We start from the raw sequence: 25,394 nt of genomic DNA on the forward strand, positions 1-25,394 counted from the left end.
TAAAAGACTTTTGAATTCATGTTTATAGCTTCAGTAGTAAATTGGCCCGATGTTTTCCCCAAAATTTGAATATTAACCAGTACTAGAATGAATTTGCTAGATCCATGCAAGTAAGGGGTGTCCTGATGTTTGATTCTTAGAATTTCTCTCTTCACTAGAGGCTGTATTTTTATATAAAAAGTTTCTTTTCTATTTTTGTTGTTGTTGATGAAACCAGATACAATATAAACTGGATTAAGGAAAAACAGTGCTGTTGCAGTGGATTCCACCATGGACCTGGCATTGTGGTCATTGTGACTGATTTTGTTAGAGCAAGTAGTGGATTAATTAAGTTTTACTGCCAGAAAGTTGTAGCAATATAATTGTGTAGTGGTTGTTGCCCACTTCATCATATGATATGCATCCTATAAGGGGAATTACAGTAGCCAGCATGGTATGCTCTTTCTAAGCTTTACAGTTTTCGTTTTTAAAATTCTAAAAGATACACCCACAAAAAGTCATTAATATGTATTACTTTGCATGAAGGAGAAATATTTTCTAACAAAGAATCGTACGAGAATATTTTGGTACTTTCCAAAATTTAAAACTATAATTGTATACATATTTTAATTACCATGGCTTAGTGGAATATTACAAGAGATAAAGATTCTGCTTTTCATGTATTGAAAACATAATCTTGAATGGTTTGACTTGAATAAAGAAGTGTTGAAGCCACCTGGAATAATATGGAATAATAATAATTAATAAATATAAATATACAGTTTTATCTTATGAGGGTGACACACTTATATACAAATTTATCAAATGCAGTTAGGAAACAAGAAAACTTTGGAAACGATTGTTAAAAGTATATGCTCTTAAAATAAGTAACAGAAAAGAGTGAAAGACAACAAGCTTTGTAAAATTTAACAAATAGTCTAATTCCCTAGAATACAAAGTGAAAATTAAAAAATTAAACATTTTTGGGATTGTGAATTAAATCACAAAATAATCCAAGATTGATAGACACAAGTCCTAAAAAATAAAAAGTCCTGAATAAAATTCAGTTCAAGTCCCAAAGAGATCCAAATCTGAAGGCAATGATGTGTCTGTTATAGCCTATGGAGTGCTCATGTGTCAGTGTTCTATTGTTGTATCACAGTAATATAATTCCATGTTGAATATATTATAAATACCAGGGAATGTCTTTATCCAAGAATTTTACCAGAGCACTTTTGTAATTCCTGAGAAAATAATCACTTGAATTCTATAATTTGAAGAAAATAAAATTCAGCCAAAACTAGTCTTAACATAATACAACTTGAAGGTGCTAGATGTTAAAGCAGGAATGACCAAATCCTCACAATCACAAGATTATATATTTGTCTACTTGACCTCAGGTCACAAAATTTGCATTTTCTATATATATAAAACCCCATTACCTAATGAAAAATAACCTTCTAGAATGATCTAATGAGCCTTGTTTATTTACAACACAATAACCTGTAAAATTCACTTAGGAAACTCCAAATCCTGAGTCAAATCAACATTTTTAATCTTTTTTGTTTACCTGAATAATAATCTTGACATTAACCTCATACACATAGAGAATAATTTAGCTATGTATTAGTTGTTGACATAAATGAAATAAAAAGAAAATTTTAAAAAAGTCAATTATATCAAGCAGAAATGAACTCTGTTTTGGATAAGGTCAAGTCCGGTATACATTGTTATGTTACAATAGCATGTAATGAAAAAAACATTTTTTGATATAGATAACAAACAAATAATTAAATTAAATGTACATAACACGATGCATTTTGTTAATAAAAGAAAGAATATGAGAAATATGATGATCTTTTTTATTGGGCCACTCATATTACAATCATTTGTTGAATGGGTTCCCACATAATGAAATACACATACTGATCTCTAGTATACATCTTCTAGTTCATCTCTTGTGTAACATCTCTACACAATGTACCAACTTTTGTGCAAGTCTTACTTTTAAATACAATCAGTCATAAACAATTCAACATAAATTTGTACTGACAGTGAATATTGTGTTTCCAGGTATGTAAGATTGAAAAATTGTTGATTAACCTTTTAACTGAATTATGAATTGTGGAAAATTATTTTTGGATACCATGAAGACAAGTTCCCTAATTTAATAAAACTAGCCAAAAATTGTGAAGGTTCTTCCTTTTACTAACAAAACAGCTGATTGTGTGAAGGAATTCAGTTTTAAAAACAGTTCACTGTATTATGAGGCATAGGCTAACATCTGACACAGTAATAACTATGGCTAGAGAGATCAAATGGGTTCTGGTAAAGATTTTCTGTTTATAGACAATTTGAAGAAGAAACAAGGATGAACATTTGCAAGGAAACTGTATTATATATACAAATTTATCACATAGTTGGTACACTTTGCCTTTGGATTGTTGATTTTATATTATAACATGTGAATGTATCACGTTATGTGATTCTGATTGGTCCAAATAAGCCCCTGAAATTATTGTTCAGTATTCTCTTTACTGATTGGCTGCGATCATGGGAAACTTTTTAAAACCCTGCCTTCTGGAATTTTTTTGTTTTCATTGAACATTTTTGGCCGTCATTTTTTGATTCAACTCACAAAAGGGAATGGGGGAAAATGGTCTCATCTGTTTCAATATTGCCAATATATCCCTTCAGTGGTTTGTTATGTCATGTGCAACATACACCGCTCCCTCGATAACTCGCGATCCCGCTTATAACGCGGTGTCCGTCTTGGCTCCCAATTTTTTCCAGACAAAATGTATTTAAAATATCTTTAAAATATGCTGAACATGAAAAAAATTACGATAAGAATTGATAAATTAAACCTTGATACATTGCTCGTTTTATCATCGAAAATGGTGATTAATGCCCGTAAAAATATAATCCATATTTTGCAATTTGCAAGTTCTAGAGAAGAATTAATTTCAGAGATCTCGAAAACGCTTAATTACGCGTATTTGGACGCCAATTTTTGATCTGGGACGCAGAAAATCACCGAGGCGGGAGTCCTCCGTACGCATGTAATAGGTGCGCGGGAAAATTCAAAGATTTGCCGGTCCTGTTTCAGCCACCTGCTTTGTGGGAAAATGTGTTGATCAGTTTACTGTGCTGATATTTACAATGACAGAATTCAGTGAATGAAAGACTCTTTGATGTACTGTTGCTATTTCATAAGAGTACATTAAAAAAAAAAAAGAACATGATGCAACAGCTAGGCGGCTAGTTCAAAGGCTTTGACTTGGCAGCCGAGTGAGAAAATATACTGATATTTAGTGATTGAATTCAGAGGCAGAAAGACCCAGTTTTAAAATCCTAGCGAGACCTCTGTTTAAAGATATCATATATTATGTAAGTTTTTAGGATAAATAGTTGTCATTATACTGTAAATAAACAGTCTGGTGAAATAGCGATCAATGAAAACTTCTGGTAAATGTTAACAGGTGGCAACAGAGAATGAAATAAACACCAATTAAACGACTTCCTGTGTGAAAGTCACGTTCTAATCCTTTAATTCCGTTTCAGTGTAAACATTATAATCACAACATAGTCTGTTCATTGAAAACATGAAAAGAGTCAATCGACCGTCACATCGAAACCCGTGAGTACTTCAGTGAGAACCTAATTACATGTACATACCGGCTTTGTTTTGATCAACAGCTTGGGGAAGTGTTTGTTGCATTAAAAAAAATCGATTACAAGAGACCTCGGGTGCTGGATTAAGGGTCTTGGAGCTGCCTTTGACGTAAAGCAAAACAGTAACAGAGACAACGACGACGATAGTGACTTCGAATGTTTCAGTGAAACTGATGTCGTTAATGCCGAGGCTGTTTGGGAGAAATTAGTACAGACTCATGGTCCTGAGATGGGCGTTTCTCTTGATGGAGGAGTGGATTTGTGCTGACAATGATTGCCCTACAGCCGAATACATGTCAGATGAAACTATAATTATTTCTATAGCGAACAAATTTGCAGCAGAAGACGATTCTAACTGGAGTAACACAAGTGTTGAAAGTGATGCAGCCACAGATGTTGCACCCCCACCCCTCTGCACAGGAAGCAAATATTTTGATATTGCCATAAGGTGGCTCGAGACCCAAAATGTTGACTACGTAAAGCTCATGCAGTTGAGAAATCTGAGGGATTTTGCTCGGCGGCAGAGAAACCAAGGAGTAACACACACAGAAAAAATTAACTGATTTTTTCAAAAAGTGAATTGATATTTGTCAAGCGTGGCACAAACGGCAAGTATTAACTTGTTCTAATTTACGTTGTTTTAAATTTGTAGACCAATTAAATATGTCAGTACTGATTAACTCTTGTTTTTTTTTTTTCCATTTTACTTCTATCGCATTCAAATCTATCTATCTATCGTTCGATCGACACTGTTTCTCGAAAAGAGTCGATCTTTTGTGTATAAAAAACTTCTAATTTGGCTCAAACAATAAAACTAGAATGTATACAATTCAACATAAAACTTAGTGACGTAGTACACAATGTGTGAAGTGGTACACATGTTCAGCGAACGGAAACCACGTGAAATAATGTTTTCGATGATCGCCTCATATACTGTAATTTATCCTGAAATTTTTAATGTTGTCCTATGAGAAAATAATAAAGTACACCGTTATGAAGAGATATTTATTAACAGTTAATCTCAGAACGATTATAAAGTGAGTATTCAACAGTATAATCTGCCTACCCCCCCCCCCCCCTTATTTTTCCGTTATGTCGTCAATCACTTTATTGGTTTTGGGCTTATTTTATAGGTCCCTCGATAACTCGCCCCTCGCTTATAGTGCGGTCATTGTTTCTGGACCCCGATGTGCGCGAGTTATCGAGGGAGTGGTGTATCATAACATGAAAAATGGCAAAAACCCCAAGACCAGAACAATAACAACAAGTAAAATAACATGTAAAACTACGGGTATTGCTCAGAGTATAGTGAGGGTGGGGGTGGTGATGGAGGGGCGGTGTATCAGTAACATGGAATCCACCCTATATACGAGCTTTGTTTAAATGTGAACTTACTGAAGTAAATAATCTCACCTTTGTTCACAGAAGACTGTAAACATAAATGGTCTCCGCAGCTAACAGAACTTTATCCAGCTACAGCATATTTATGCAGTAAATATGTGATGCAAGTCCGACTTAAAAAGAGATTTGTTTATTTATATCTTCTGAACAGTCTAATGTTCCAAATCAAATACTGCAAATATCCAGTCACAAATACATCAAAGTAAATATGTGTATTTCTGCATCCAGTAATCTTCTTTTCTCAAGAATAATGACAAATGTTTTGTCTATTGTAAAATGTTCAGTTTATTTGGATGGACATTTATTCTTTGATTTATAGTTAGCAAAAATATATACTTTTACTATTTCAACTTTGTTTGGAACTATTTTTTACAGATAACAACAAAAACGTACAACATCCGTAAGAATCAACAAAATTATTCATTCTTCTTTCTGTCTAAATAGCTGTAATTTTACACTCACTGCCTTAAATCAATATGTGAAATAAGTAAGGATAGAGAGAAAATTTTGAAAAAGCATAAGGTACTCAAAGAATAGTAATACTGAAAATGAATGAAAAAATAATACAATATAACAATATATGACAATTAAATTTAATACTTATTCAGATCGATCCTTCATTTGAGTACAACTATTGTTGAAATATTAAAATCCTTCTGGAAGCACATTTCATTTTATTCATGCATTTTTAATCCAAAAGAACAACAACCCTGTATGATACTATAACTATTTATTGAAACACTATTATTAATGAAAAACTATGTATATACACTAATTACATCAGAAAATAAAAGCTCACACTTTACAGATTTTGGACAAAGCCACGGTATCAACATTCTGTCAATCAAGTATCATGGTACTCACAAAAGTTTCTCAGGTAAATAATCCCCAAACTGCTGAATTAAACAAACCCAGCTTTGTCAAAACCACTGATAATTATAAAGCTGTACTGATGTCACTTTTTGGCCGATTATGCTGATACCACGTATAGCTGATTATTAAAATTGCCGATACCGATTATATAGACCAATTATTTTATTATCATTTGTTTTATAACAATGACTGGTTCAGAAACATAAACCTATTAGTGTAATGCAAGCATGCATTTTGCCGTGTAAGTTATTACAAGGGTGTTTATATGGCAAGTGAATTTGAACTTCTGTACAACAACAAACAGAACCCGATTTCTATTTATAGAAAACAATGATCACACAAACATAAAACTTTAAAAACTTTAAAACTAACACTGATAAAACTTATGGTTTGCCAATTCAAGACATAAATGAATGAAAATGTATTAAGCTAGTCCTTTAACTTACATTCAGTGATGCAGATCGCCATTACTAGATTTCAGTAAATGGCTAAAAAAAATGTTAATAGCAATAGCCCAATTGATAATATGCATGCTTTAAGACTAAAAGTTAGACGTCACTGTATGCTGGCTGCAGCTAAAACTGAAAGCCTAGTTGAGGTAGGTTGTATTTAAGCAACAGTAACATTTTTTTCCTTCTCATCAAATAACAATCCACAACGATCCGAAAAAATCTGGCCTGCACCACTAAACAGCTGCTCACTTGGCACACTTGAAGCTGGTGCAGACAAATAGCATCTAGCTAATATGGCCAAGTAGGATAACTGAAACCAGCCATATGTCTTCTTCTTGTGGCAACAGAGGGCTAGCCAGATACAATTCATGCATCGCATCAACATTGTCAGCCATTTGGGTTGTTTCGTTGATGGTACAGACAGGTTTATCACAGGCCACATAAAACAAATCCCAGGGACGCGACATTGATGGTCCAGTGGCATTTGTTCAGTTTCAGTTTTTCTTTTTTTTGTCGGGAAGTTCCTCCTGCATGTCAGCTGACACAACTATGATACATTCTACTCTAAGCCATCCTTTGGATCTGGTCACAAGTAAATCTTTGTTGAATAGGCATTGTTTGAATCGTGGATCCAAGACAGTGGCCAAGACAAGCCTCTTGTTGCCAGCAATGTCAGCAAAGCGCATGTTCATTGACGTCAACATATCACGGCACATTGTCTGAATACCTTGACTTGCTTCACGCTCTTGAGCCAGCAACATTCAGAGCATTTTCAGCATAGGAAGAATTATGGATACTGGTTTTTGGCTGTCACTTACTTCCTCGGTAATGCCCGCAAATGGGCCTAACATGTCCACTATATTGTTAATCAAGACCCACTTTTGGGCTGTTAGACTAGGCAGGTAATAGAGAGTAGCATAAACCCCTAAGACTTGTTTTTGTTCATATAATAAAATCAACATATTGTATGGAGAATTTCAATGTGTCTGGACATCCTGGATGAGTTTTTATGGACAGTAACATTTTTTTGGCAATGGCGTCCATGACCTGTTTAGCATATAACTTGTGGAAGTGTGACTTTAATTCTTCTTTAATTACTGTTTGGCCTAGTGTTGTTGGCAGCGTCGGCTTCCTTTGATGTTGAGCACTCAAATGAAAACATCGCAAATTTGATTAATCTTGACAGGTGTTTTATTTGTGCTCATAGAGATATAAGTATTGTTTTAGTGTTGTTGGTTACATCAGCTTTGACTGATGTTATTCACTTGGTTGAAAACACAGTGTAAGTATTGAACTTAACAGGTTTTTGATTTGTGCTCACCCAGGTGGCAGTATTGTTTTAAACATTTAAGTGTCCACCGTTCTGCATTTGCATAGGTTTATTCTTTTGTATTCTTTGTTTTGGGTATTTGTTGAGATTAAACCATGAAATTAAATTCCAACAAATATGCAAACTTTGACAAGCAAAACCACAAATGTAAGTACCCATGACAATGCCCTGTTTCACAAAACCACGAAAATTGAACCCAACAAAAATAAATGATACTCCAGTACTTTATAATACTGATACACAAGATTAAAGAAATGCATCATGGTCAGTAAATGCTCATGTTGTACCTTTCAGCTGTCATTCTGCATTTTTTTCTCTATCCATGTTTACTTCCATAGATACAGTTGGTATGGGGGACCTCCCCATCATACAAAAAAGATGTCTGAAAGCATTTCTAGTTGAATGTTTGGGAATCAAAAGTAAGTTTAAAGTTACATGAACAAACTGGATTCTGAAGTTGAGTTAAAAGCAGTGTTAATCCAACCTTACCTTATTGCACGCTAGAAATTATTTTCATTTTCACCTTAGATGGAGCTAGGAATCAAAAGTTTGCTTGTTACTTTCTATAGAATCCAAGCACTTTTGATTCAGGGAGACTTTCATATTACTAAAGGCTTACACATGAAAGAAGTTCTTTTAGATTGGTCATTTTCACTGGTTCATGAGTAGATATGAAAATTGTACCTTTGTCTATTGGATTTATGATTTTTTCTTCCAGAGCCCCCATTTTCTCCTTGTCTTAGACTCACTGTCCTTATTTAAAAGGTTTATCTGTTTGTGTTGGACCAGTCTGCTTCGATCTAATAAGAGGAAGTCTAGAATCCAGACACAAACTGCAGTTCTGAAACCAGTGATTTTGTTTTTAACTAATAGGGAATATGCTTTTGCAAATTTTGTTTTTCTTAACTGTATTTTTAGTGTGAATAAAACATCTACAGTGCTTGGCATAATGTTAAGCTGCATCTTTCCTCATGTCTCTGATCAAACCTGCTTCAGTCTGTCTTGAATTGTGATTCACAGACCCTGAAACAAAGGTGTTTAACTCCTGACACAAAAGTGCAGCATTCTTTTTTATTTTAATGTATGATTCCACATTATTTTTATTCAGTAGGCTTTAGAAAGAATTATCACATACATGTATATGTCTGTATGTCCCTTGTACTTGACCTAAAATGTATGCTATGAATAATATGTCATACATTTGTAAATTGCCCTGGTTGGGTCATCAGAGTATCTCACGTTTGTTTGTTTGTTTAGAGTCAACCCCAGTGCTGGTTCAGTAAAGTCGTGAGCAACATTTGACCATAAAAGCCACTAAAGCTACAGAAAAATTAATGGAGTCTCACTTTAAAGAGTGGTTGTCCACTAAGTGGAGTGGACACCCATATCTGCTTAATCTCTTCATCCCTGTGTCTGCAGTCATGGTATACAGTGGATAATCCAGAATCCAAAATGTATGTACAGCTTGTATGCCTTGGTCTGACTACAGATAGTATGCTTAGGTCCACAAGAGTCTTACACATCTTTAAATTTTCCAAAAACAGGATATCTGGATGTCTAAGGCCTGTATAAATCCAACACAGGCCCATGTTTATGTCATCAGAATAACAGATGAGTTTTATAATGAACAAGAACCATACAAATTAATAAGGTGATCTTGAAGCTAATTGGCTGAGCTTGTTACAACTCTGGAGGCCATAGTATTTTTCTGATTTTGATTGAACTTGCAATATTGGTTTATATCATCCAGCTCTTTGATGGGTTCAGTAATGAGAGAGATCCACATATATTAATATGATTATCTTGCATCTGATTGGCTGAACTGGTTATCACCCTGGAGGTCAGGTTTCTGATCCGATTTTGATCTAATTTGAAATATGGGCTTGTCAAAGATCTTGATTTGGTTCAAAATTAAGTGAAAGATTTATGCCAAGAAATAATATAGAAATGCAGTAATGCCATGTAAGTATTACTTAATTAAAATACTTTACCCCCCCCACCCACCTACACACACACACTAAACTACATATTAATGGTAGTGTTGCATTTGATTGGCTGAACTTGTTACCTCACTAGAAGCCATAATTTGTGATCTGATTTGGATCAGACTTGGAATATATGTTTATATCATCAAGTTCTTGGACTGTTTCAGGGATGAGTAAGATCCATGCATATTTATGAAGTAATCTTGCTTGTGAGTGTTTGAGCTTATTGTTGCACTGGAAATGATAATACTGGTCTGATTTATTTACCCTGAAGCTCTTGGGCAGTTTCTAATTCATGTGGTTTCTATGCATACTAATTAGGTGATCTTGCATCTGATCATCAGACCTTGTTACTACTCTGAAGCCATGTTTTGATCTGTTAGTTTTATTATTATCAGGATAATGGATGACTTTGCATATTAATTTATTAATTATGTCTTTATCTTTAGAAATAATTGTTATCTACTGTTAGTATTATTGGTAAAAAAATAGTTTTATGAGATAGCCTGCTATGTGAAATGGTCAGCTGATAAGTTATGTAAGACAGATGAGCATTATCAGTCCAACTTGTGTTTCTTGCCTATGCAGTTCAATTTATTATTCCTATCACTGGGTTATATTGATTTTCTGGACTCCTATGTGCTGATCTGGCACACAGTATGGCCAACTTGAAAATCTTGTTATTGCATTTTCTCTTGAACAGGAAGCCATATCATCCTGGCTTATAACTGGAAGACTTCTTTCAGTGTCTTGTTGATCTTAAATGATAACTGCCAGTGAGACACCCAGTATGGTCAGCATAGTGGCTTTCTTGAAAATCCTGTTATGGCTACTAAATTTAGATGGAAAGTCATATTGACTTGGATTTTTGTTGAAAGACTTAATGTCTGGTTGGTCTGAAATGAAATGGGTGTTGATCTGACATCCAATTTAGCCTCCATGGCAGCTATCTTTAAATGTTTGTTATACTGACTAAATGGAAGATTGTATAGACACATGGTTTTCATCAGAAAAATGGTGTCTGGTTAATTTTGAATGAAAATGATACTGATCTGAAACCCATATAGCCACCACAGCTGCCATCATATCTTGAATATCTTATTTTTTTGCTACTCTTCAAGAATTAATGATCATATTGATTTTCACAGGCAGACTTCTTAATTATATCTAGGTGTTCCAGAATAAAAATGCTCACTATAAAGCACATGAAACAAATGATGTCAGCTTATGTAATGTATTTTAAATTCCACATCAATTTTTCAATCAATGATTTAAATTTGCATTACCTGTGCTTTTTTATCCTAGAGGGTCTATTTCTCAAAAGAATTCTTTTTATTAGTTAAAACCCCTGGATATAAGTATTTCATTCGGGAGGCATACTAATTGATGAAATAGATTCAAGAGTTTACAGACCTCTTTATCTTAAGATTTTTCTTCAAAATATTCATTGTGAAGTCATCTTACAGACCGAAGAATAAATCAAACACTCACAGTGACATTTTGAGTAAAACACATAGTTTACATTACTGAAGGGTTTATGATAAACTGTAAATCAGTTATAAATATGTCTCATTATTGCAGAGTTAAGTATGTAGTACATTTTTGTGATAAACTTGGATGTTACATTGCGAAGTAAAGTATGCGGTACATAATTTTGATAATTTTTGTATGTTACGTTGCAGGGTAAAGTATGCAATAGATAATTCTAATAATTTTGGAATGTTGCAGTGCAGAGTGGGGTAGGCAGTACATAATTTCAGTAATTTTGCAGGTTCTTGAAGTGCATGAGCAGCTAGAGCGACCTCATACAGCTCTTGGAGAGGAGAATCTAGATGACAAGGAGAAGGCTATTGTACGGGAGATGTGTAATGTAAGCATTTTATCCAGATTTAAAGGATAGTTTGGTATGTCAGAAATAAAAAACAAATAATTTGCTGTCCATTCATTTTTCTTACTCTTACAAGGTCTTTTTTATTCATACAGTACATAGTGGATTTTAGAAAAACCAGTTCCCCAGTCTGTTTAGACTGAGCATAATTGCAGTGGTTCTGCCTTTATAAAAATGGGCTTCAGTTCTCAAAGCAAAATTCACATATGCTAACCACAGACCTTTGAGGCTCTATCACTGTAGTGAGAAAATGTCAGAATAAATAACCAAGAATGAAATGAAGCAAAATAAATGGAAATAATTTGTTTCCACACATTGATGGACTTTAAAATGCCTGTGGGCTTACATCTGAAGCAGTAAATAAATTGTTGACTGTACTAAAGTGTATATATATATATGTGTGTGTGTGGGTGTGTGTGTGTGTGTGTGTGTGAGATCCAATAAATGATTTTCAGTTTGCAAAGCAAAGCAGTGAAGAATATTTAACAGCTGAGCAACAGTTAGGTATGCAGATACAAACTTATACCTTCATTGTCAAAGGAACGACACAAAATCATTAAATGCTTGTTTTAAAGTACAGTGTGACCCTGCTATAACATGGTCCTCCCACTTTTAAAATAATTTCTGGTGGCATCTTCAAAGTATCTAGGCATGAAGACCGTTCAGTGTTTCATAAATTATGCCAAACTGTCAGTAAATACTGTAACCAAAAATAGCAAAAATCTTTAAACAAACGTTACCATGCTCATCAACGCTTCGGTGGCCTAGTGGTTATAGTGCCTGCCTCTGATGCAGGAGGTCGTGGGTTCGATCCCTTGCCGAGTCATACCAAATACTCACAAAAATGGTACTAACAGCTGCCTCGCTGGGCATTCAGCATTAGGAAGTTAGTGTTAGAGCTGGTTGGCCTGGTGTCAGGATAATGTGACTGGGTGGGACATCATGCTACATGTTTGCGACATGATGCTCCAGTGCTAGACACTACTATAAACTGCCACACTGCAGACATCTTAGCAATATGACTGGAAAATCCTAATGACACACACCATGCTGACCAGATAGATTTTGACTTGACAGAAAGCATCCTGAAATTAACAGCTTTCACGTTTGGGTAAATAATGCTCGTCTGCAATCAGATATGGCTGCCATTACTTGAAATAGATAAACTGTCAATAAAGTCTTCTAAATAATGATTTGAAAGAATCTGACTGTTTGACAGATTGAAGGTGTCATAGGTTGAATGACTTTCAAATAAATGAAGATGATGAAATTCAACCATCAGATAAAGTTACTGCAATTAAAAGTAGAAACATGTTTGCACAGTGGGATTTAAAAGAAATACTAAAAATATAACAAAGTTTGACACAAAACATCTTTGCATAAGTGCCTTTCAAAATTTACCGATGATGCTGATTGTTTAATTGTATAAAATGTTGGAAGGGGTGTCAGGTCTCTTGAAATTTTTTTACCAACAGTATACTTAGTTTGACTGTTATGAAAGATTGTTGGTCAGTTGAGCAACAGTCCCATCAAGGAACTCTTATCTTATTTAAAATGTTTTGTACTTTTTGGACTTACTGGTAGACTTTTTGTCTGCATATTGACATTGAGGGTCAACATGTTTTACAAGCACAAATCTAGTTTGGCAGTTTGCCCAGCATTTGGCTTTAAGTTACATTTCAGCTAAGTAATCAATCTCAGGTTCACTTTGGCTTCTTGTTTCTGTAATAACTGTATTTATATTAAGCCAAGCACCCCTGTACACATACAATTTTAGCTTAGATATCATAATTTTCAAATTTACTGGTTTTTAATATTTATTTATATTTTGTCTAACAGGTGGTTTGGCGAAAACTTGGTGATGTTGGTACTGAAAGAGGATCAGAAAACAGCACCCCTCACCCAGTTTATGAAAACCTGAACTCTGGTCGCAGAAGTGCACCCCTTTCCCAGGCTCACCAGACCACTTCACCTCATAGTAAACCATCGAGTCTAACTCTCCCACCCCCACCACCTCCACAAACCCATGCAAAAGGAGAACATTCCCACCCATTAGAGCCTCCTCCTCCATTAGGGTATAGGTCCGTCTCCAGACCAGACCTCCAGCACCCACAATCAAAGGCCAGCATACCACAGCCTATCCATTCATCTCAGTACCTCTCGCATGATAGACGGCAACATCCCCACCACAGTACCAGTTCAGACCAATCGCTGGCCCATCTAACCAAGTACGAGAAGACTGATGCAGGGCCAGCTTCTGCTAGTCAGCAGCCAGGGTACAACCAGCATTCAGTTGTTAGCCAGGGTCATCCTCAGCAGAACTATCCACCTCAAAATAACCCTTCCTACCAATACTCTCAGCGACAAAGGTCAGATCATCCCAAAAACAGTGCATCAGCATCATTATTGTTTAACATGTCCAGATCTCCACCCAGTAAGACGTCTGTCTCACAAAGAACTGCCAACCCTTTAGTGTTCAGCCAAACTGCTGCCTCCTCCAAGGCTTTGTTACATGACTACCAGAACTACCCCTCTCCAGCTGAGCCACATTTCCAGCCCACCAGGTCCTCCAGTGCTACCTACATGAACACTGCAGCTCCCCAACAGATCTCAGGACCTCCACATCCCAAGCAGTCCTACCTTCAGTACTCTGATCGTAGGGCAAGTTACCTTGAGGCAACAAATTCTAGAGAAGGGAGACCACTCTCAGGATACATGGAGGATCTAGGGACACAGAGAGACATAAGAAATTACTACAATCAAGACTACCCAAGATGATTAGGATTGTTTTACATTTCCTTCAGATCTTTAAATCAGGTAAATTTTTATTTGAAATTTTCATAAAGCTTTATTTAAAACATTTTCTGTATCATGCTAGTCGTGCATTTGTACCCAAAGTCCATATCTCAGCTAATGGCAGTACTTTTTTTTCAATAATGTTTTATCCATCCATCATCTGCCCATCTGTCTTTCATCAGTATCTCTTATTTATTCTATGCCTACCATAAGGCAGAACATATGATGTTGTCTCTCAGCCTATCCATTTGGTACTGATTTGGTTTCAGCACAATAACTCTAGATGGACACCATCTGCAGTAACCAACTTTTGTGAATGGTTTAAACCCTAAGTTAGGAAGAGTCCAATTGATTTTGGTGTCAAACGCGAAGATCACTAACTGAATGAAGGAATTGGTTACCATATATTAACTTAAGTTCTCCATCATCTCAAGTTACCAAACTTTATGGATGCCTTGTACTTGGGGTAAGAATGAACCTGCTTGAGTTTGTAGTCAAAAGGTCATGGTGACTTGAAGTAAAACTAGTTCAACACAACACTATTAGGTCTGTATCACATATGTGGACCAAACTTGTGGATATTTTGCACTTGAGATAAGGATAAAATTAGTTAGATATATTGGGTGAGAAGGTCATGGTGACTGAAAGAAGAATTCTTTTTTAACTCACATAAGTATTAGTTTTAGATCTCATTTCTGGACCAAACTTTGTGGATGGCTTACGCTTGGGGAAAGGAAGAAGCCTATTCCTTTTGGAAATAAAGGTTAAAGGTGAATGTCATAATTGCTGAAAAAAGAACAGTGCAAATTTCAGTTATTTTTATTGAGTACTATTAAACAGGGGTGGTTGTTTATTGTGCTGTTCACAGTAAACTTGTTATATCTCATAAACAAGTTTGACCATTTAAGGTAAATTGAAATAGGAAGAAATCAGCTGTTAACATGTTTCAGGTTTTTAAAAGTAATGACCATCTGTCTTCAAATATGGCTGTTTTTCTAGAAATAAAGAAACTTTTTCAATTTATCTTTTTTCCAATACTATAAAATTGTAGTCAACAGGGAGCATCATGACAATTTGGCTTTTCAAGATGTGCGAGTATACCAGTCTGACTTCAGATATGTTCTTCAGTACTGAAAATAGAAGCACCTTAAATTGATTTCTCTAAACTGAACAGAATTCAAACAAAGTTGGTATGGAGTTTCTTGGCATGAAGGTCTTTCACGTTTATGAAAGTAATACTGACATCCTGTAGAATAAATAAAAGCAGCAACGCTTTCCAGTGACTTCATTGTTAAAAAAATGAAACAGGATTTGACCACATCTTTCAGAGAGAATTCTGAGATCAAAACCTTCAAACTGAAAAGATGAGAAATGATGGCAAACAGTCTTCACACATTGCAGCAGGTGCTAAAAAAATAACACCCTCTTTAAACAGTTTGTTAAAAGAAAACTGCAAAAAAGAAAATCTGAATAAAATTTGAGACAAATGTCACCTTGGTTAGCGATGGCTAGTAGACAAATGTCAGCTTGGTTAGGGATGGCTAGTAGACAAATGTCAGCTTGGTTAGGGATGGATGGTAGACAATGTCAGCTAGGTTAAGGATGGCTGGTAGGCAGATGTCAGCTAGGTTAGGGATGGCTGGTAGGCAGATGTCAGCTAGGTTAGGGATGGCTGATAGGCAGATGTCATCTAGATTATGGATGACTGGTAGACAAATGTCAGCTAGGTTAGGGATGGCTGGTAGACAAATGTCAGCTAGGTTAGGGATGGCTGGTAGGCAGATGTCAGCTAGGTTAGGGATGACTGGTAGGCAGATCTCAGCTAGGTTAGGGATGGCTAGTAGACAAATGTCAGCTTGGTTAGGGATGGCTGGTAGGCAGATGTCAGCTAGATTATGGATGACTGGTAGACAATGTCAGCTAGGTTAAGGATGGCTGGTAGGCAAATGTCAGCTAGGTTAGGGATGGCTGGTAGGCAGATGTCAGCTAGGTTAGGGATGGCTGGTAGGCAAATGTCAGCTAGGTTAGGGATGGCTGGTAGACAAATGTCAGCTAGGTTAAGGATGGCTGGTAGGCAGATGTCAGCTAGGTTAGGGATGACTGGTAGGCAGATCTCAGCTAGGTTAGGGATGACTGGTAGACAGATCTCAGCTAGGTTAGGGATGGCTGGTAGGCAGATCTCAGCTAGGTTAGGGATGACTGGTAGGCAGATGTCAGCTAGGTTAGGGATGGCTGGTAGGCAGATGTCAGCTAGGTTAGGGATGGCTGGTAGGCAGATGTCAGCTAGGTTAGGGATGACTGGTAGGCAGATGTCAGCTAGGTTAGGGATGACTGGTAGGCAGATCTCAGCTAGGTTAGGGATGGCTGGTAGGCAGATGTCAGCTAGGTTAGGGATGGCTGGTAGGCAGATGTCAGCTAGGTTAGGGATGGCTGGTAGGCAGATGTCAGCTAGGTTAGGGATGACTGGTAGGCAGATGTCAGCTAGGTTAGGGATGACTGGTAGGCAGATCTCAGCTAGGTTAGGGATGGCTGGTAGGCAGATGTCAGCTAGGTTAGGGATGGCTGGTAGGCAGATGTCAGCTAGGTTAGGGATGGCTGGTAGGCAGATGTCAGCTAGGTTAGGGATGACTGGTAGGCAGATGTCAGCTAGGTTAGGGATGACTGGTAGGCAGATGTCAGCTAGGTTAGGGATGGCTGGTAGGCAGATGTCAGCTAGGTTAGGGATGGCTGGTAGGCAGATGTCAGCTAGGTTAGGGATGGCTGGTAGGCAGATGTCTGCTAGGTTAGGGATGACTGGTAGACAAATGTCAGCTAGGTTAGGGATGACTGGTAGACAAATGTCAGCTAGGTTAGGGATGGCTGGTAGGCAGATGTCAGCTAGGTTAGGGATGGCTGGTAGGCAGATGTCAGCTAGGTTAGGGATGACTGGTAGGCAGATCTCAGCTAGGTTAGGGATGGCTGGTAGGCAGATGTCAGCTAAGTTAGGGATGGCTGGTAGGCAGATGTCAGCTAGGTTAGGGATGACTGGTAGGCAGATCTCAGCTAGGTTAGGGATGACTGGTAGGCAGATCTCAGCTAGGTTAGGGATGACTGGTAGGCAGATGTCAGCTAGGTTAGGGATGACTGGTAGACAAATGTCAGCTAGGTTAGGGATGGCTGATAGGCAGATGTCAGCTAGGTTAGGGATGGCTGGTAGGCAGATGTCAGCTAGGTTAGGGATGGCTGGTAGGCAGATGTCAGCTAGGTTAGGAATGACTGGTAGACAAATGTCAGCTAGGTTAGGGATGGCTGGTAGGCAGATGTCAGCTAGGTTAGGGATGGCTGGTAGGCAGATGTCAGCTAGGTTAGGAATGACTGGTAGACAAATGTCAGCTAGGTTAGGGATGGCTGGTAGGCAGATGTCAGCTAGGTTAAGGATGGCTGGTAGATAGATGTCAGCTAGGTTAGGGATGACTGGTAGGCAGATGTCAGCTAGGTTAGGGATGGCTGGTAGGCAGATGTCAGCTAGGTGAGGTACCTTAGTAGTGTTTTCTCCAGGATGCATGAATCCCTGCTTAATTATCTCCTTCAAAATGAACTAATGTGAAAATCACATGTAGCGTATTTGCCATGAGCACAATTAATTAGTATTAAGAAAGCTCAGACTGTTCATGCAGGAACTTCACTTCTGCATAAACCACCATAAGCAAGTATTGTTTTCATGAGTTTTTGAAAGTGAGCAATGATATCCTTTAATTGATTATTTAGTTAATAAAAAGCATTTTACCAGCTACACTTTAATTGATTATTTAGTTAATAAAAAGCATTTTACCAGTTGCACTTGGCAAGGTTGTAAAATGGCAGCATGGAGTTTATAATTTTAAGTGACAGTGTCACAACTGTTGCGTACTAATGAATGCAACATAGTACTATTTTCATTATACATGATCACTGCTGCCAAGCTAATAATGAAGATACGTTTCATCTTATGTCACTAAAAAATGTTGATCACACACATTTGTTGAAACATGCTGTTAGAGTCTTTTTATAGATCCTATTCTCATATAAAAACTGTCTTCCCTGATACAAATTGAAAATCTCCTCATTATGAAAATGCTAGAGCTGAAATTCCCCCATTTAATACAGACCCATTTGGGTCTCCTGTAGAAAATTACAAAGTATAACCCATGTAGATGAAAGTTTCATGCATATATTTATTATTTTCTATAGATTGTACAGGAAAGATTTGTTACTGATAGAACATTGCAAAGTTACTGTACTTGCTTGTAAGTCAGGTCCAACTGCAGACAACATAGAGCATGATCTGATGTCACACACTGCACCAGCAGGGTCTGTGTTATATGTTCTACTGATTAATACTAACAAACTGCATAGATCCAGATCAGCTGGTGCATTATTTGATGGCAGATCTTTTTATGTGTAACTTGCAGTTAGACTCAATGCATGGTATTTTCTTCAAATACATTTCCCAATCATAATATCTTAAGAGGTCTATTACTACCTCACAATTCCAGCCCTTCCAGTTTAAAACTTTTTTGCTAAAAGGCTTAAAGTTATCTGCCCACCTATGTAGCAGTTAGAGTGATCTCCCTTTGATGCCAGGATTGGCACAAAATCCCATGAATTTGCTACATTCACTACATCCACTCCTGCCAAGTAGCACACTGTCTACCAACAGAGAGGCCTCACAAAATCCATACAAGCGGCATGAAAGTTCTCAAAACATCTTCAAAGGGAATGATACTCTGTAAATTTCCAATTTTTCTTTCTTCCTTTTGCCAACAACAAAGTTTGCTAACTTTATATGTTGTCACTTTGCCTTCTTTATAGAATTAGGTGCCTTTGGTACATAGCTGCATGGGTCATGATGGCATCCCCTCATATTGCTGTAACCATATTAATAAGTGCATGTCTGGTGATATAAATACCTCATTTAATATTGCTGTATAATTTCCACTAAGCCAGGATACATACAGTTCAGCTTCTACAGTATCTTGTCTTAACATCTAATTCTTAGTTGTATGTGTGATGCTTTACTGATTGTACTGTATTATACAGACATGATTTTTCTCCGTTTTAAAGCGGAATTCCGCTTTTCTCCTGACTTGAATCCGAGTTTTCTTGATATAGTCCGTTTTATTTTTCATTATGTCCGATCCAGTTTTTAAATGGTCTATTCGGTCCCATTCCGCAACGACCCTTGTAACATATTCGCTGCATATATTAGTTAGCCCACGACTCTCGTAAAGAATATTCTGATTGGTCAAAAGTTTAAATTCATCCAATGAATTTTTGTGTAAATGAAACTGATGGCAATGAAAAGAAGAAGCATGCTTACAAAAAATGGCGTCCCGAGTTGTTGAGAGAGACCATGACACGAGAAGTTTAGATAAAGGTTTAAAAAATGTATGGAAATGGGAATGGCTGGAGCAAAAAGTCGACGGAAAATTAGTTGGTCAGTTTATAAGAAAACTGAACACTAGAGGACTGGCATTTTGTGACCTCTGCAATAAAGATATAAATTACAGAAGTCGTGGTTGGAAGAGTCTGGAACAGATGTAGCCCTCTGTCAGAATATGTGCACTGCATGTCGCCAACACAAGCTGGGGCTTGAAAGGAAAAAGGCTCTTGTTGAGAAGGAAAAAAAAAATGATTGCACATTGAGCCAACACAATCATTGTTGACAGAAACTGAAGGCTAAAGAAATCTTTGATAAAGCCGCAAAAAAATCTCGACTGGCATATCAACAGGTTTTGTCCAGTGGACAAAAAGACAAGTGAATATATGGGATTATTTGTATATAGGGGATGTACTTGGGTGTTTATTTTACAGATTTATTATGAAAAGAGAGAAGTGTAATATGTTGGCAGCAAAAAATGCCTAATTATTGACTTAATTACGATGTGAACACTGACATACACATGAAATAACTTAAGCACCAATAGTATTGGAGAAAAAATTCATGTGACAATAAAGTTTATTGATTGTGAAATTATTCAAGTTGAAAATTTTTGGCAAGTTTTTAGTTTTTCAAATGATTATTTTGTTATATATTATGATCATAAGTTGCACCGGAAGCAGCTTTTCATGAGTGTAAAATGCATTTTTGACCGCCGGCCATCTGCCCCCTGCACCCCCGGATTGGGGGCACTGCCCCTCGAAACCCCGTTGGGGGATGACCCCCAAACCCTTCTTTCGGATTTTCAGCTTTTTTTATGGAAGCCCAAAATCATGTCTGTGTATAGATTGTCATCGGGCCTTTTCCTCTTGGTAACATTGTGTAATGATTAATAAGGTTGCTTCATTACCATTTTTATGTGTAGGTTTTTGTGTGTAATATAGAAAACTTGTTTAAATTACTGTTTAGCTTCCACCCTGATCAGATAAGTACGGGTAAGTTTTCTATACATGGTTTACTCAGTGTGACCAGCTCATACATGATTCCAGGGCCATAAAGGGTGATCACATTCCCTGGGGTAAGAAACATCCAGGCCACTCCAAGTTCTTGTTCAAAGAAAATTTTCTTTTATAAAATTAAAAAGTGTTGTTCAGCCCAGGCCCCGTGGATATATCACTGGCCCCCCCCCCCCTTGTCGGCCCTGCATGATACTCCTATAAGAGATGCTTCAGTGATAGGCAGTCAAAATTTGGCCTTCCTATGGGAAAGTTGTTATTAGAATTATTTGCCTTCACTTCATACAGATAGTTATTATTAGCAACACTTCATTGATTTTACCTGTATAGGCAGTAAAACTTGGAATTTTGAGGGTAATTTGTTACTAGAGTTGATCATTTGCCTTCCACTTCATACATATAGTTACTATAATCAACACTTCATTGATTTTACATGTATAGGCAGTCAAAATTGACCTTCCCACAGGTTGCTCATTACTAGAATTGATTAATTAGCATTCACTCTGCGAATATTAATAGCGATGCTCGAATTCTCTACATGTACAGGCCACATGTACCCTGCATTTATTATAGTGGGTAACTCCACATGGACACTCATTAATTCATAAACCACTCACTGTACATCACATATATATATATATATATATATATATATATATATATATATATATATATATATATATATATATATATATATATATATATATATCTGCTCTATAGTATCTTATCATTTACTATGAAGTGAGTTTGAGATCAGCAGAAGACTCAGCTAAACATCTCACATATCAGACTTATGGACTAGATACATGGATCATTACCCCATACCCCATCTCAACGTCAAGAACTAGACATCATGCCAGCCAAGATGAGCATGTTCTTTCATGACCAGTCTCAGCCATATAACTCTGATTGCAATGGCCCATGGCCACAATTAATCATACAGTATCAGCCACCAGAAACAAATTTGTCCAGTTCCATAACTTGCATAGTGCTGCTAAGCAGTTACTGTGTACAGTGCCCAGATTGGTGCCGCAGTACCCAAGAACCCACTTTGTGAAACCAGTTGTACAACAGACCAACCTATATGGCATTGCTGTGCACTTCCTGCACTGACACAATCTATTCAGGCACTCTCATGGATCAGTCTAACCAGGTACTTATATGGACAGCGTCCAGTTTATATAGGTACCAAGGGTCCTGCAGGTCCTGGAATATTGAAAAAGTGCTGGAATTTAAAAATTAAATTTCAGGGCCTTGAAAAGTCGTGGCATTTCTCAAAACTTTGCAGAGTTTAAAAAACTGATAAGAACTCATGTTTCAAAAAGACTGAGCACCGATGAAAAAAATTGTCTCCAACACAACAGAGTTACAGTGCAACTCTGAATTTGGATATACATGTAATGCGGTTGTGGCATGGCTCACAAAGTACGTGAAATAGCGTATAAAAATGTATTATCATTTTGCAGAAGAGATTGTGTATGAATTTGAATATAATACAATCGTGGCATGGTTACTGAATTTTTAAATACATGTACATGTATTTTTCTTGTACCTGGAAAAAAAATTGTTTTTAAAAGTACAAGAAATAGTGTGTAAAATGTTTATCATCCTTTAAGAGTTCACATATGAATTTGAATATGATACAATCATGGCATGGCTTCTGAAATTTAACAGTTTCACCAGGTTCTTGAAGTGTTATGCCAAAATAAACATTATCAGAAATGTTACTTATTACTGATCCATGAGTAAAGCCAGCAAGTTGTCTTTGTGATTGTCTTCAGTTAATTCTGTATACAATCATTGTTCAAACAATAGCCGACATGTGTTTTTTCATTAACTGCATACACAAGCAAGCAACAGACAACAATGCAGTGGTTGATAAAAGATTTTCACAATTTAATAAACATGAAAAAATGAAAGCCACCAACATGTTTGCTGGGCTTGGTGGTGTTATTAGATGCGATCAGTTGACCGGTAAATAATACCCACTTTATTAGCTGGAAATTGAAAGGGTATGAAATTGTACATGCGTTAGCTTAAAAATCTTTATAAAAGTATTTTTCACATGTTTCTTTTGATATTCACAAAATCTGAAGTAAAAGTTATGTGCACGCTGAAAGCATGTGTTGTTTGTTAATTATTAATGCTGTAGTTGTTCAAATGAATAGGCCTACAGGTGTTAATTGTTGGGAATTTACAATGGATAAAAGTACAAGGAAACACATGAGAAAATTTTAACAGTATGAAATTTGTACAGATACCATTCATACACCCTGGAAGGTAATGAACCATACTTGTGATTCGTCTTAACCTAATTTTGCTGTTAATTTTCCCATTGAATTCATACACATAATGATCTGTGACAAAATTACTGAATAGTTTAAATATGTATATGTATACAATTTTTTGCAGTGTAATTACATGTATTATGGATTAACTGCATGCCATGATGGTACACTATCAGACAGTAAGTAAACAGTGTTAATACTCTGTTCATGGTATATCTTAGATGTTGAATTCAGAGACAATGATCTGTCACAAAATTACCAAATATTTTAAATCTTTGTGCTATTTTTCAATGGTATTACATGCATTATGGATGAATTGCATGCCTTGATGGCACGATAGTATATGGTGTTGATATCCTATTCATGATATACATTAGACATGAATAAACCCCGCGTTAATGCGACCCCACTATTAACGCAATCCAAGATTTTGGGACCCTAATTATTGTGTTTTAGCAGGGTTCCACTGTACAATTGAAGAATAGTTTCATTTCATATAACCATAGTAAGTTCACCTAAAAGTAGATCTCGCGTGATTTCTGTTGTGTTTTATTAAAAAAATTCATATGGTCTTTCTTTATGTTAATTTACTTGACAATGCAAAATATTGTAGTCCTCGAGTTTTGTGAAATGGCCCTGGAAACATTTTGGAAAAGTCATAGAATTTGTTTTGTTAAGTCTGCAGTCACCCTCTTCAGTCAGTTTAACCTGCATAGCACCTCTTGTCACTTACAGCATATGATGTCCTTCTCTGAGCCTCAGTTCTAAGAAATGTCTCTTCACTGGCCTTTAAGCCTCTGCCAGCCAAAATAAGCCACAACTTAGTGACCCCTTAGATGTAAGGGAATATTTTTCATAATGTGCTGCATGTGTAGTGAACTGCCATCCTTGAATTCAAAAACTGGTTCTCAGGTTAGTTCCCTCATCATTATTAGATCTTACTGTGATGAGTGAAACTGCAGGCTTGGACTGAAGAAGCTTTTACCCAACTTCTATCTGAGCATGTTTACAGAATGGGGTACTTTGTAACAGAGAGGCCAAATAGACTATGGCCATGGCTGTAAACTTGCAACAGGTGGAATGAGACTCGATGCTACCTCCTCTTTTCTGAAAAGATTAGGTTGACAGAATTCACAGCAAGCGACCAAATATACATTCCTTCCATCCCACAAAGTCTCTGCTACAGCGGAGAGATTTGCAAAGCAGTCAGTAAAAAGTCACTGTGATATCCCTCAAGCACATGCCACTGGGAAGCAGTCCTACTGAATTTGCAACCTTTGAAAACTATAGTTCTTCCAAAATAAGTGGAAGAGTCCAATGGAGGTCGATCATTTTCACCAGCATTCCATGAGACTTTCCCAATCGTAAATGACATACATTCATTGTCCCCCCCATCACAAATCTTGCTATGGTGAAGACTCCAGTCTGTGTTACTAATAGGGAAGACTCTTCAAGATGACATGTGGACCCTACAAGTTCAGTGCACCTCCTAAGCCTTTGTCCTGAGTTCTTTCAGCTACTATGCAGCACTAATCTATTTGTCAACCTTTTGCGCTTTTGTATTCACAATGTAATGCAACAGCTGGTTCTAATACCATCCATTGTAAAGACTATGCAAACAGTTTGGACCAAGAGGCATTTCTTCATGTTCCCATTTGCATGGCTTCCAGAAGTTTTGTGAATTGGCTACAACAGGCTGCAAAAAGCAGGATAATTATATTCTGGAGCAAGATGAATTTCATGTGTTAACCCTCCTTCTGTTCTCAATGTCCTTTTTTATAAGGACATCTCTTGACCTCTTACCCATTCAGAGTTTTGGTAGACTAGGTCTGGAATCAAGCTTTTCATTGGTGACTGGATAATCTACATGGGAATGGAGTTCTCATTCTGCCCAACAACTCCACTGTGGTGAATTAATTCAAATAGCAAGGTGTAACCAATTCCCCTGACCTTTGCATTCTTATGTGGCATTTCTAACGTGGTGCCCTCAACAACAAATCCACATTTAAGTTCAACATATCCTAGGCTGACTAATGTATTGGTAGAACTCATTGCCCTGCAAGAAGAAACTAATGTAAACAGAATGGCCTCTTCATCCCTTAGTTTCACTCGATTGATGCTCAGTGTGATCGACCTATCATGGACCTGTCTCACCAATTCTGCTTCCAAAAAAGCTTAAGATAATCAATTCTCTTTCTGTAGATTGGAATGGCCAAATGTAAACACTTCTCCAACACCTCAGGTTTTGAAAGTGATACAGAAATCAAAAGAATTGGAATGTCTCCTCATCCTGATTACTCCACTCAAATAGGA

At 36.8% G+C, this 25,394-nt stretch overlaps 1 protein-coding gene across 3 annotated transcripts in view; it reads left to right on the top strand.

The window, feature by feature from the left end:
* The window catches only part of LOC149805377 (uncharacterized), a 43,596-nt gene that overhangs the window by 15,143 nt on the left and 3,059 nt on the right, over positions 1-25,394 (top strand). For all 3 annotated transcript variants that reach the window (XM_089949813.1, XM_089949805.1, XM_089949816.1), the window contains exons 6-7: positions 11,467-11,565; positions 13,423-14,400. In XM_089949813.1, coding sequence (XP_089805939.1) covers positions 11,467-11,565; positions 13,423-14,361 — 1,038 coding nt within the window. In that variant the 3' untranslated portion in view covers positions 14,362-14,400. The remainder of the gene's footprint in view (positions 1-11,466; positions 11,566-13,422; positions 14,401-25,394) is intronic.

This window comes from Sinohyriopsis cumingii, chromosome 2 (genome assembly GCF_028554795.1).
Source record: "Sinohyriopsis cumingii isolate HCF-2022 chromosome 2, ASM2855479v2, whole genome shotgun sequence".
Taxonomy (NCBI): domain Eukaryota; kingdom Metazoa; phylum Mollusca; class Bivalvia; order Unionida; family Unionidae; genus Sinohyriopsis; species Sinohyriopsis cumingii.